This window comes from Arachis hypogaea, chromosome 18, assembly GCF_003086295.3.
Source record: "Arachis hypogaea cultivar Tifrunner chromosome 18, arahy.Tifrunner.gnm2.J5K5, whole genome shotgun sequence".
NCBI classification, from domain to species: Eukaryota; Viridiplantae; Streptophyta; class Magnoliopsida; order Fabales; family Fabaceae; genus Arachis; species Arachis hypogaea.
In genome coordinates this window covers 126,615,726-126,628,081 of record NC_092053.1, presented here as the reverse complement: position 1 = coordinate 126,628,081, position 12,356 = coordinate 126,615,726, and the positions used below count along the sequence as shown (strand labels likewise).

At 31.0% G+C, this 12,356-nt stretch overlaps 1 protein-coding gene and 1 long non-coding RNA gene across 4 annotated transcripts; both read right to left on the bottom strand.

Annotated features, from left to right (window-relative positions):
- Positions 1-430: 430 nt before the first annotated feature.
- Positions 431-3,094, bottom strand: LOC140181660 (uncharacterized). Of its 3 annotated transcripts, XR_011876692.1 has the most exons (5): positions 2,785-3,093; positions 2,133-2,303; positions 1,981-2,035; positions 1,777-1,881; positions 431-1,021 (listed from the first exon to the last, which is right to left on the bottom strand). It is a non-coding gene; the product is annotated as an uncharacterized lncRNA (long non-coding RNA). The 3 variants fall into 3 exon arrangements; XR_011876690.1 differs by having other exon boundaries at positions 1,777-1,899; positions 2,133-3,094; XR_011876691.1 differs by having other exon boundaries at positions 2,133-3,093.
- A 4,411-nt stretch (positions 3,095-7,505) lies between these two features.
- On the bottom strand, positions 7,506-9,923 carry LOC112770966 (probable WRKY transcription factor 11). The gene is made up of 3 exons (XM_025815481.3): positions 8,950-9,923; positions 7,940-8,065; positions 7,506-7,849 (listed from the first exon to the last, which is right to left on the bottom strand). Exons 1-3 carry the CDS (start codon positions 9,675-9,677, stop codon positions 7,669-7,671), a joined length of 1,035 nt encoding a protein of 344 aa, XP_025671266.1. The 5' UTR covers positions 9,678-9,923; the 3' UTR covers positions 7,506-7,668.
- Positions 9,924-12,356: the final 2,433 nt, after the last annotated feature.

Genomic DNA, 12,356 nt, shown 5'->3' with positions numbered 1-12,356 from the left:
CTCACTAAGCATCCTAATCTTCCTTTCACCAAATATTCATCCTATGTTCTCGCTAATCCATAAATAGGCAACTGTCATAAGGGATTGCTAAGTCTAATTCCTCTTCCTCATGCTTCTCAACTCTCTCTAACTCTCCAACGAATCAGAATCAGAGTCATAAACAAAACCATCACCAGTTATTCTGTCTCAACAATTCTTTATCAATACATCATATCCTCACCAGGAGCAAATGAATTCACTTCACTGCATCTACCCAGAGAGCTCAAATTATCTCATTCAACAATCATCATCATTATTCAATCACATCATTAATTCATCTCATCAAGAACTGCCCACAGCGTCCACCGACACCAGCATGAGGGACCTCTCAGTTGTACAAACACAAGCAATACTGGCAACTAATACACAATTAAAGCACAAGTAGAACAAGTAGCACATAATCAGGTAACATAGCATATCTGATATAGCAGTCCAAAACAAGCCAAACAATTCAAACATATGCAAATGATGAATGCCTGCCCTATGGCTGATGATATCATCTGTCGGTTGTATAGCCAACCCGACAAGTCCTGGTAGCTAACCATTGGACTGTCCCTCTGTCGTGCATCCCCAACTCGAGTTATTCTCAATCATAATCATAATCATACAACACCCACACTAGTGTTTATATACACAACACCCACATTGGTGTTTATCTACGGGGGTGAGCTCATCCGGAACTTTCACAGTGTCCGGCCACACTTACGACATAGAGTTAGCAGAGTATCGAGTCTCAACTTGGAGCACGTAGTGGCTAGTCACTGCTTTCATCTAGAGAAACTCGTATCTTAGATAATCATTCCAAGTGACGCCCGCGCGTACGCGTGGGTGCGGGCACAAAACCAGCACAATTCTTGGAAATTTTGGCTGGGCAACTGATTTAGCCCATCGACGCATACGCGTGGGCCAGGCGCACGCGTGGGTAGCAAATATTTGAAAATGACGGGTGCGCGTCGGTCACGCATACGCGTGGGTGTGCGTTCTGCAAAAAAATTTACTAAGTTAAAAAGCTGAAAAATTTCATTTTTAAACCTCAAACTTCCACCATACATAACTTCTTCTACAAAATTCCTTTTTCAACCATTTCTAAACCGTTGGAAAGATCTTTGAATAAAATTTCATAAAATTTCATTTTTTGAAGAATTCCGAACCCCTTAGACTGAGTTACGGTCCGTCAAAGTTGGTCAAAAATCAGTTTTTATCCCAAAACTAGAAATCACCAATTTTTCTAATATTCACAAGCCAAATTCATTTCCGCTCATCCAAATGACCACAACCCAACCACATTCACATGATTACACTCAACCAAAACAAACCTACCTCCTCTACATAATTTCATCCAAAACTATCAAATTCCACACCTTATTTCCTCAAACCTTATTATTCAATAACCAAACCAATTATTCACATATTCAATAACTAAAATCCATCCAATCTCTTATATCATCACACAACACACATATCAACTTACCTCCTTTACCTCTTTTCGACCTCCGGCCCAAATTCACGATTTAAAAGCATATTCCACAAACCAATATTCATTATTTAATTTATCAAATTCTCAACACACCAAACATACAAATTCACACAATCCTCAACTCAATCATCAATTTTCATTATATAACAACTATACATATTAGTACCAACCATTTGCACAATCTAAACTTAATCCTAGGGGCATCTAGTCTAGGAATTCTCATCACACCACACGGTACTTAAATGAAACTTAAATCGTACCTCTTGTAGTCAAAATAATTAAGCTTCTTCTTAAGAGTCTCCACCAACCCTTAGCTCCAAGTCTCACCAAGGCTCCACAAGCAACACCAACCTCCCAATTGTGCACTAAAATCACCAAATACACTAACATAACCAATTTCACATATATGCATTAACCTAGGGTTCATGAAAATAATAAATCATAACAGTTTGAGGGTTTCTTACCTTAACCCACGAAATTGGATGATGGAACTCACCAATGGCTCATACTAGAGCACTCCTAAACAACCAAAATCACAAGATTTCCTCAAAACCCAAACCAAATTCGAAATATAAGAGAAAAATCAAAACTGAACAGAGGAGAGTTAAATACTCACCACAAAACTTAGATAGACTCGAAGATGAGGAGAAGAGTGACGCGTGGCCGCAAACGGCTTGTCAATCAGAGTTCCGGAGAGAAAGTTATGGTGATTTGAAGTTTGGAAGGCTAGGTTTCCTTCCTCTCTTCTCTCTAGCCACCCCTACTCTCTTTCTTTAGGGTAAATGAGCTGAAATGCTTATAATTAATGTTTATATATGTTGGGTCTTGGGTTCATTTGGCCCCAGTTCACTTATTTTTTTTCGTTGGCCCAATTTTGGGCCAAAACCTTTAAGATTAGAGCTTTAAATCGTATTTTAAATATTTCTATCTTCCATAATTATAACTCCTAATTTCTTGGCTTTATTCACTGATAATTAATTTTTTCAACTGCAGTACCAGACAGATCTCAGCCGGTACTGCCGATCAAGATTTCAGTGTACATTTTTACGCAAAAAATTATGTTTTCCAACTCAAAAAAATTCACTAAATTCAAATATCATATTTAAATTATCAAATTTCGATTGTTAGATTTTCTAACCATATTCACTCCTATTTAATTTATTATTTAATTAATTACGATTTGACCGGTTTTACAAAAAAACACAGATAACATTAAGACTCAAAAGCTTTGTAAACAATAAAACATAGATTATCAGTTTTGCTTTCACCTTACAGAAACTATGGCTTCTGTGGAACCTCTTCATCTTCAAAGGTAAATGACTCTTATCTGAGAAAATGCTGGCTCAGGCGGGCTCTCCGACGACGAAAGTCATGAACATTGTAGACTCACATTTTTCTTTCCTTTAAGCTTTACTCTTCTCTTCTTTTCGATTGTAATCGCTATTTGAAAAAAACATCTTTTTTTCTTGACTTATTGTAGTGTGTTGTCTAATTGGAGGCCACTATTATTTATTTTCTATCACTAAAATAAAGCCTATTTTTTTGTTAAAAACAAAAAGAAACACAGACAACAAAATCAATCAGAAAGTACGTCCGCAAAGTAAGTTTTGCAAAAAACGAAATATATCTATATTATTTAATTAACGATTGACTTTCTAAGTCTTCCAATTCATTGATAAACAAATTCGCTTAAACACATTTTTGACGTTAATATACTAAAATCAGGCATAACAATAAAATATACATTAAAAATAAAATAAATTACACATATATATATATTTTTACATAAATATATAATAATTAATTTTAGTAATTAATTTTAATGTTCAAATAGTATTTTTTATAAAATATTGGCCGTGGAAGAAATGTCCATAAGCAAGGACAATAATTGAATCAAGTTTAATATCATAAATCTACTGAATGGATGAGTGGTTTTCAAACTTTCGTAATAAGGTATTGGTTGTTATGGTGGTTTTAATATTCGTGAATATGCTGCAAATATAAAGAATAATAGGGATATTTTGACCTTACTCACGTTTAGAAAATTAAACACGCTTAAAAGTCAAGAAATATAAGGTTGAATAACATACACGTTTTGGTCATCTTTATTTTTATTAATAATGTTTGTGGAATAATATCTCGTCACTCATGAATTGTGAAGAAAGAATTGTCAACCAGTTTGGAAAATGAACCAAATACCTGGTTTTGAAAAGGCCATAGAGATTTTCGCAAGGAGATTTTAAAGTTGGGACACTCTATTATACAGATTAAAGTGGTATAGAGAGAAAAAATAAATTTTTTATAGTTATTTTTTATTATTTTACTATTATTCAAAGTGTAGGTCCTACTTTTTTCAATCTCTTTTTCATCTCATAAAAAAAAATTTGTAAACTTACATCTTTACCATATAATTCACCTTTAAAATTTCATTATATAATTAATGTCATTGGGAAAATATAGATTATCAGAATATGAAAGTATTTTAGGTTTTGCTTTTTAAAAAACGCTTTTATCTTTTAAAAATTATAAGTATAAATATATAGTTTTTGTTATTTATTTATCAAACACAAATGAAAAGTACAAGTACATACAAAAATTGAGAGAATTCATTTCCATAAAATTCAAAATGTTCTAACAATAATTTGTCCTTGAAGTGGAAAAAACTAATTTCAAAGATGAACCAATTTGTAATAAATTTAAAAACCTGCAAAACCAATACATTATGGTAATTAATTTTTATGTAAAGAAACACACTCTTGAGAAATCAGGTGTCCATCAGAATTTTCAGAAAAATGCTTAATTTGCTTAATTAGTTTCCTTAAAACTTTATTCTAAAATTTTACCAACACTTAATTTTATAATTCAAAACCAGGACAGTTAAAATCAAATTGATCAAAACCTAATATAGTATTAAAGTAAGACTCTATAACAAAAACATTTTGTAAAACAATCTGTTAAACAAAAACCATTTCTGAAAATAAAGTTCTTATGCCATATGTCACACAATTAATTAACTAAATATGCTTTTGGAAAGAGTTGAGATGCTATTTCCATTTCTAAATCCATTTAGACCGAAGCCCTTAGGCCTTAATCGAATTATATTCAATTTGGCTCTTAAAATTTAAAGTTGAAGTCAATTTGATCTTTAAAATTTTAATAAATTTAAATTAAATCCCAAAATTTTTATAATTATAACTTACATTAACTTTTGAACTAATCTCTATTGACGACGTGTTGATTTAATATACGGTAAAATTTTAAATTGGTTCCTTGCGATTAAGTGTAATTTTATTTTGGTCTTTAAAGTTTAAAGTGTCATATTTAAATAAAAAAAGTTTCATTTAATTTTAACTAGTCCCACCGTGAGGTCAAAATTAAATAATTAATGGAATGTTCTACATGATAGCAGTACAAAAATAAGGTCGATAATTTAAAGAATAAGTACAAGCTCCAAAGGCACAAAATCAATTGTGGATGCATCAATATATTTATTTATTATTCTCCTTAGTTCTATAGAAAATATTTCATTTAAATTGTAAGAAAAATAATAAATAAATATATTGATGTATCCACGGTTGATTTTGTGCCTCTAAAACTTGTATTTGTTCTCTAAATTATCAATTTTGTTTTTGTATTACTATCATGTAGGAGATTTTTTGTTAATTATTTAACTTTGACCTCACTATAAAACTACATTGAAACTAAATAAAAATTTTTTAGATTTAAATACGATACTTTAAATCTTAAGGACCAAAATAGGATTACACCCAAAGGTAAGAGACTAATTTAATACTTTAACCTTTAATATATTAACTTGTGATTTAAATTATTCACCCAAATTATATGTAATCAAGATTTATTATTAGAGCTCCAAAAGTTTAATTGTTACTTCTAGAACTATAAAATTTTCAAATTTGTTATTATTACCTTCATGAGCTGTGAGAGAATTTATAACAGAGAATGAGAGACTAGGGATGTCAATGGGGCAGGGCGGGGGCGGGGGATGCCTCCCTGCTCCCTATCCCCGCCCTCAGATTTGCTCCCCATCCCCGCCCCATTCCCTGCCGTGGGGGAATATTGCTCCCCATCCCCATTTCCCACGGGGCCTCATTCCCCGCGGGGACCCCATTCCCCATGTACATAATAGTTATAACTAATTATTAATTTCCATATGAATAGAGCTGCAAGTATCTATATTATACAAAAACTGCAAGATTTTATACAAAAAGTCTAAATGACACGATGGTGACTTCTTTCGAAATAACGTAATGGGGACGCAACGACGAGCCAAAGGATAAAGTAGTAGACGAGGTGGGAGACGCGGCAACAGAGAGGAGAATGGACACGACGGTAGAGTTACGAAAAGGAATGCCGCAAAAAAAATTACGACGCGGTAAGGGTGATGGCACGGTGAGGTGTGATGATGCGGTGAGAAGGGTGACGAGGGGGTGGCTACAGAGAGGTTGGATAAAGTATGAACTGCCTTAGGAATCTCTGAATTGAAGAAGGGTTATGCAAATAAAGATTAGGAGTTTTGGGTTTCTATATATATGTGTGTATGAGAAATCTCTAAAAAACATATATGAGAAATAAACTATTAAGGATAATTCAAGGAATTCATAAATTTCGGGGAATAGCGGGGACGGGGCGGGGATCCCCGCTCGGGTCCCCGCGCCTGCTTCGGGGGAATTTTGTCCCCCATCCCCATCCCCGCGGGAAAAATTCCCCACAATCGGATCCCCATTCGGGGCAGTCCCCGCAAGGATCCCCGCGTCTCGGAGAATTTTGCCATCCCTATGAGAGACCATGACCACTCAAATATTTTATAAAATAATTAATAGTATTTTTATAAAAAAATATTATAGTTCAATTAGATTAGTATTTTAACTTTAACCTAAAGCATTCTCGTTCAAACTTCACTTTTTATATTTGTTGTAATATTTACTTTTAAACCTTTAATAATTTGGGCTGAAATGCAATTGCCTCTCTTCAAAAAAGGAAAATTCTAACACTTCATTGTTTCAAACCAAAATCAAAACACACAAAAATATTATAAAAATTTATGTATTTTTATTTATTTAATTTAATATTATTTTATATTTTATTATTTATTTAATTTAATTTTTTATATTATACAAAAATATTAAAATATTCAATAAATATTAATATTATTGTATTTTTATAAATTGATAAAAAAATTTGTAAATTATAACTTAAGAAGTTTTAATCTTTTAATCTATGTTTTGAATTTAAGCAGTTATATTTTTTTATCATCTTTATTAAATTAGATAATTTTATATTTATTTAATTTAGCATTATTTTATATTTATTGATTTTTTTAATTAAATGTCTTTAAACTAAAAATAATATTTAATAAATATTATAAATTTCAAATCATTCCATACTCAAAAAATATCATTATAAATTATTTTATATTTTTTATTCATAAAATTATTTATTTATTATCTTATTAATAACAAACTTAAAATATAATTATATTTATGAATTTTATTTTAATATAAATATTATTATGTAATTTTTATATTAAATTTGTGGTCCCTCAAATTTTTTTTTTAAGTTTTGCCACTGTTTATGAGAATATTGGAAAATCAATTAAATTTTTAAAAAATATAGTAGATCTTAATCATTTAAAATCTTAGCAAAAAACCTAAATCTTAACAAATTATATAAAAAATTAACATACTATTTACAGAATTAATTCAAAAATAACATAAATTATTATTATAAATTTTGACAGCCAAATTAAATTAATTATAATTTTAAAAATTAATTTAAATCTGACCTCAAATTTTAAGATTCAAATTGAGTATCAACTCGATTTTAACCATATTTTATAGCCCCCACAAAACAATTGAGAAACCTTTTCTACTAACCTCCAAGACTTTCAATTTTTTCCCCCTCCATCATAAAGTAATAGGTAAGACTTTTTAGTGGGAGAAGCTAAAGATTCCATTCTTCCACCACCACCTTATAATAATAATTTTATAATCTTATAATAATCATTCCAGTCAGAAGAAATTTACATTCAAACCCCGCCACAATTGAGATTCTTTCTCTTTTTTTTCTAACAAAAAGAAGCCTCACCACTATCACCTAGTCTTTTTTCTTTTTCTTTTTCTAATAATCGAACCTTACGTTGACCCGAATACCAAACCCACTCCCGCAGAAGAAATGTTATCCTGCATCGCGGTCTGAATGGAGTGACGGTGCTCCCCTTCGTACGTCACGATCAGCATAGATGGATCATCTGGTGCGCGCTCCACGTGTTTCCTCGCCGGACACCCTCTCACAGTACTGCACTTATAATAACCCCTGACCCACAAAAATTGAATCAATGTCAGTTACTCACCCTTTGACAAAAGTCAACTCAATCAACGGTCTCAAATGATTCATGATACTCACCTTGGGTACGGCGACCCTTTGATCGGTTTCTGACCGTACTTCCTCCATGAGTACTCGTCCGCCGGAATATCAGCTATCTTTGAACTAATTGCCGGCACTCTTATCGTCTTCTTAACCCTATTTTTCCTGAAAAAACAAATCAAATAATTTCGTTAGCAAAACATATGAAATTTTTTAGTTAAATATATACGCTTATAATATAATACAAATAGAAATTTAATCTTTTTTTTATATCAGAGATAGAAAAACTTGATGCCACAATCTCTTAAATGAATACGAAGACGCTATACCATTTGAATTATATCTAGCGCAATAGAAATTTAATCTATACACTTCTTAACATATTCTCTCACATTCTTAATTCAATTGCCGACATTTCTTTTAAATTTATTTTAAAAAAATATAATATTTTTATGTCCATAAATACCGTAGTCTTCAAGAATAAGACAACTCTAAGTTAAAGGAATCCTTAAAGAAAAAGTTATTGTATACTAACACAAAAATAATCTGTTGTGATAATGCGCTAGAGTTTGATAAAACGAAATGGGGGCATGGTCAAAGAGTCCAAAAGAGAGAAATAATAAAAAAGATAAAGTCTACGAGGGTTAACGGGTAGTAACGACAAAGTAGAATCAGGGCTGTGTTTGGTTGAGGTTCCGTTTTCTTTGTCTTGTTAGGGGACAGCGTTTCTCAAAAATCGGCAATTGACAAACGCGGTACATGACAAGAACCCTATCTTGTCACTCTCATCACGCGTGCCACTGTCACAAAATTTAATACTAGTGCTACTTCCTTTAACTGCACCACTACCGAAATCGTTGACTTCTTGAAATTAATTCTAACTCGTCGTTTCGCACCGAGTCACACCAACCGAGTCATAATCATCACTTTCTCAACTCAAACTCGTACTCGTAACCGTAACCGAAACGGTAAAAAAATTGGAAATAATAATAATAATCATAAAAAAATAAATAAATAAAAGAAATTATACGCTGCATCGCGGCTGTTACCTTCGCTTGATGCAGTGGCACTTGCTGGAAGAACCGGAGACCTTGCCGGATACATCGTCGGAGTGGTGGTCGTGACACCTTTTCTTGACCGGAGCCGGAGCCGGCGCCGACGACGAGAGAGGCAATTTCCCGGCAGGGTTGAGAAAGATCGAGGTTCCGAGCTTGCCGTTGGAGACGCTGCCGTCGCCGGTGATGGCGGAGGACATAAACGACGAGTTCGACGAGACGCTAAACGTCGTCGTGTCCTTCGAGAACTCCAGCTCCATGGATTTGGCTCCGGCGTTGTTGGATACGTTGGTGAGGAAGCTGTTGTTAGGTTTGGTGAAGTCAAGAGTGAGAGTCTGCGGCGGAAGAAGAGGAGAAGGGTGGTGTACGGTGACCGGAGCAACCGCAAGCGGCTGTGGCTGTAGCTGTGGCTGTGGCTGTGGCTGCGAGTGCGGCGGCGGCGGGGGAGGAGTGAAGGTCGCCGGAGAGAAGGATAAAGTGTCTGAGGAATTTGAAATTGGTGCACGGCGGAAGCGGGCGCGGCCGGTGCGGTTAAGTAAGGAGATGAGTTTGCGGAACTTGGAAACGGTGACGTTTGTGAGGTCAGTGGTGTCGTTTTGCGAAGGGTTTGAAAGAAGGCGAACGAGGTGCTCCATTCCCTTTATGCCCTCGGATGCTGCTTCTTGTATGGCTTTGTTATTTGGGTCGTCCATTTTTGGGAATCCCATTAACTCCACTGCCATTCTTCTTTACCAGTGAAGATGAAACTAGGGACAAAATGGTAAAAAGAAATAGAAAGAAAGAACCAAGAGTCAAAATGGTGGGTTTGTGTTTTTGGGAAGAGGAAAAGAAAAGAGTAAGGGAATGCGGTGGGGATGGCGTATTATATACCGTAGTTGAGGGGGTTACTGGTTGAATTGGTAAGAAGAGAGAGAAAGTGAGTGTTGAGTTGTTCTTGGTTTGGGTTTGGGTCAATTTTTTAAGAGGGAAATATCTTTGTATAGATGCTGTCATTTTTAAATTTGATATTGTCATTTTTTAAATTGTCCTCTATTATTATTATTTTTTTTTTTTATAATCATAAAAGTTCATTATCAGAATAGTTTGGAAATAATATTGAAAAATGTTAGAGGATTAATATTTTTATTTATTTTGTATTTAAATTAATATTAATTATTTTCTTATTTAAAGTATTGTCTCTCATATGGTTCAATAATATATGAATGAAGAATAATTTATCAATTTGAGAATAATACTACTTTATAATTTTATTTAGTATTCTGTTATCTTTCTTTAATTTAGTTTTATTTTATAATATTTTTTTTTTTAAAAAATTAGTATTGAGATATCAATTATACCCATAATTTATAAAATTAACAAAAAATGTCTATGTCTATGAAGTATGAACACTTTAATTTTTTTAAATTAATTATTATATATTTATGTATAAAAATATATGTTAGTTGGTATGTTTTTCTAATAAAGTGATCCATTACTAAAATAATTAAACATTCTACAGGTGAATAATCAAATATTTTATAGCAGACTGATTAAAATTTTTTTACGGTAGTATAATCATAGACTCATAGTTTAATGATGAATAAAAAACCAGCAATCGGTATTTTTGTATACTTTTATTCGTATTGATTATGAATACAATTATAGCAATTTGATTCTATAATTTATGAAATTAATTATAAATAATATGAATTAAGTCTGACAATATTTCATATAAATTTTGGTTATAAATATGAATCTAAGTTGAATATAAATTTGAACATGAGATTACTCCATTTTTCACCCATATATATTATTGGTTAGTGGTCAATTTTTTGCGTGTAATATAGAATTTGTTAGGTAGATAATGATTTTTGTAAACAATGTGAACAATAGGTTTTAAAATTAGTCCAATAAAATAAAAATATATTACTACACCCCTAAATTACTAATCTAAATCTTAATATTAGAATAACAATTCGCACACCTAGAGAATTGAACATCTGATATATCTATTATTCACATTATTTAATATTTTTATTGTCTATCTATACTTTTTCTACTATAAATTACACTGTATGTTAATCTATTAAAATTTTTAAAATTGTTCTCTTATAAATTTAAAATGTTTTAGTAATATTATCTTTAATTACTCTAGCTTTCAAGATTCTTAATAATGATGCTGTTAAAAAAATGACAGATAAAAGGAAATAGAAAAATAATATATTAATCCATATAATTTTTTTGGTGACATTAATCCATATATGAGTTTAGCAGCATATATTTTCACTTTTTTTTCTCTCATTTTTTTTCTTTCATTCTCTTTTTAATTTTCTTAGTTCTTATATTTTATAAATTTCAAAGTAATGTTAAATTCATAAATGAGTTTTCTATCATTACAATATTACATTGATAAATACATATTTTACACGTATTTATTACATATGAAAATTATATTAATTATCAAAATTTATAGAACTAATAAAATGGCTTATGCATATACTTACAAAGATTAAAGTGAACCTTAAGAAAATGTGAGATAGCCATCGTATTATATATGAGTTAATTAGATATTAACAAATTAATATTTTCTTTAACTTACTTTTTACATTATAAAAAATCTCAAATTCACAAATATAAATTTACGTTTCGATTTTATATAAATAAGTATAAATGACACATCTATTTTCAAAAAAAAATAAAAAACCTATATATATTCAAATATATTGAAATAAAAATGTATGGAACTTTTAAAATTATAGATAAAAAATCATGCAATATTAATTTTGGTAATATTAATATTAATTGGAATTTAATGTTGAAATAATAGATAACTTTAAATGACAGGTTATGAGGAGGGCCTAGAGGGGTGTTGCATGGTGTGAGGTGTGTGTGAGACAACACAATGCTTAACGTTGAAAATGGGTAACTCCTAAGGCTTCTAGAATAATTAAATTAATTAATAATTTCAATCATGACTAAAAGGAATAAATTTATAACTTTTTAATCTATATATTACTTATTTTTAAAGAAAATTAAATATATGTACGTTAAAGTGCTTTATTAAAAAAAAAAAAAACTAAATATATGCACATTAATCTTGTGAAAAAAGATTGCATTATGTATAACGTGTAGTCTCTCATTATTTGTTAATTGAACCTTTCTTTATTTACGGTATTAATTTCGTTTTCTTAAATGTATCTCTTAATAATGTTGAAATTAATTTCAAATCAAATCTTATAACATTTAACAGACTAAAATTTTATAATAATTTTTTTTTAAAAGACCAAGTATCAGCAATTTTGTTTTATAAAAGATAATGATATATTAAAAATTTAATTATTTTATTGGTTCTAGTTTTAATAAATTTGTATTTAAGTTTTTATATTTTTTTTATCAATTAGGTTTTTACATTATTTTTAATT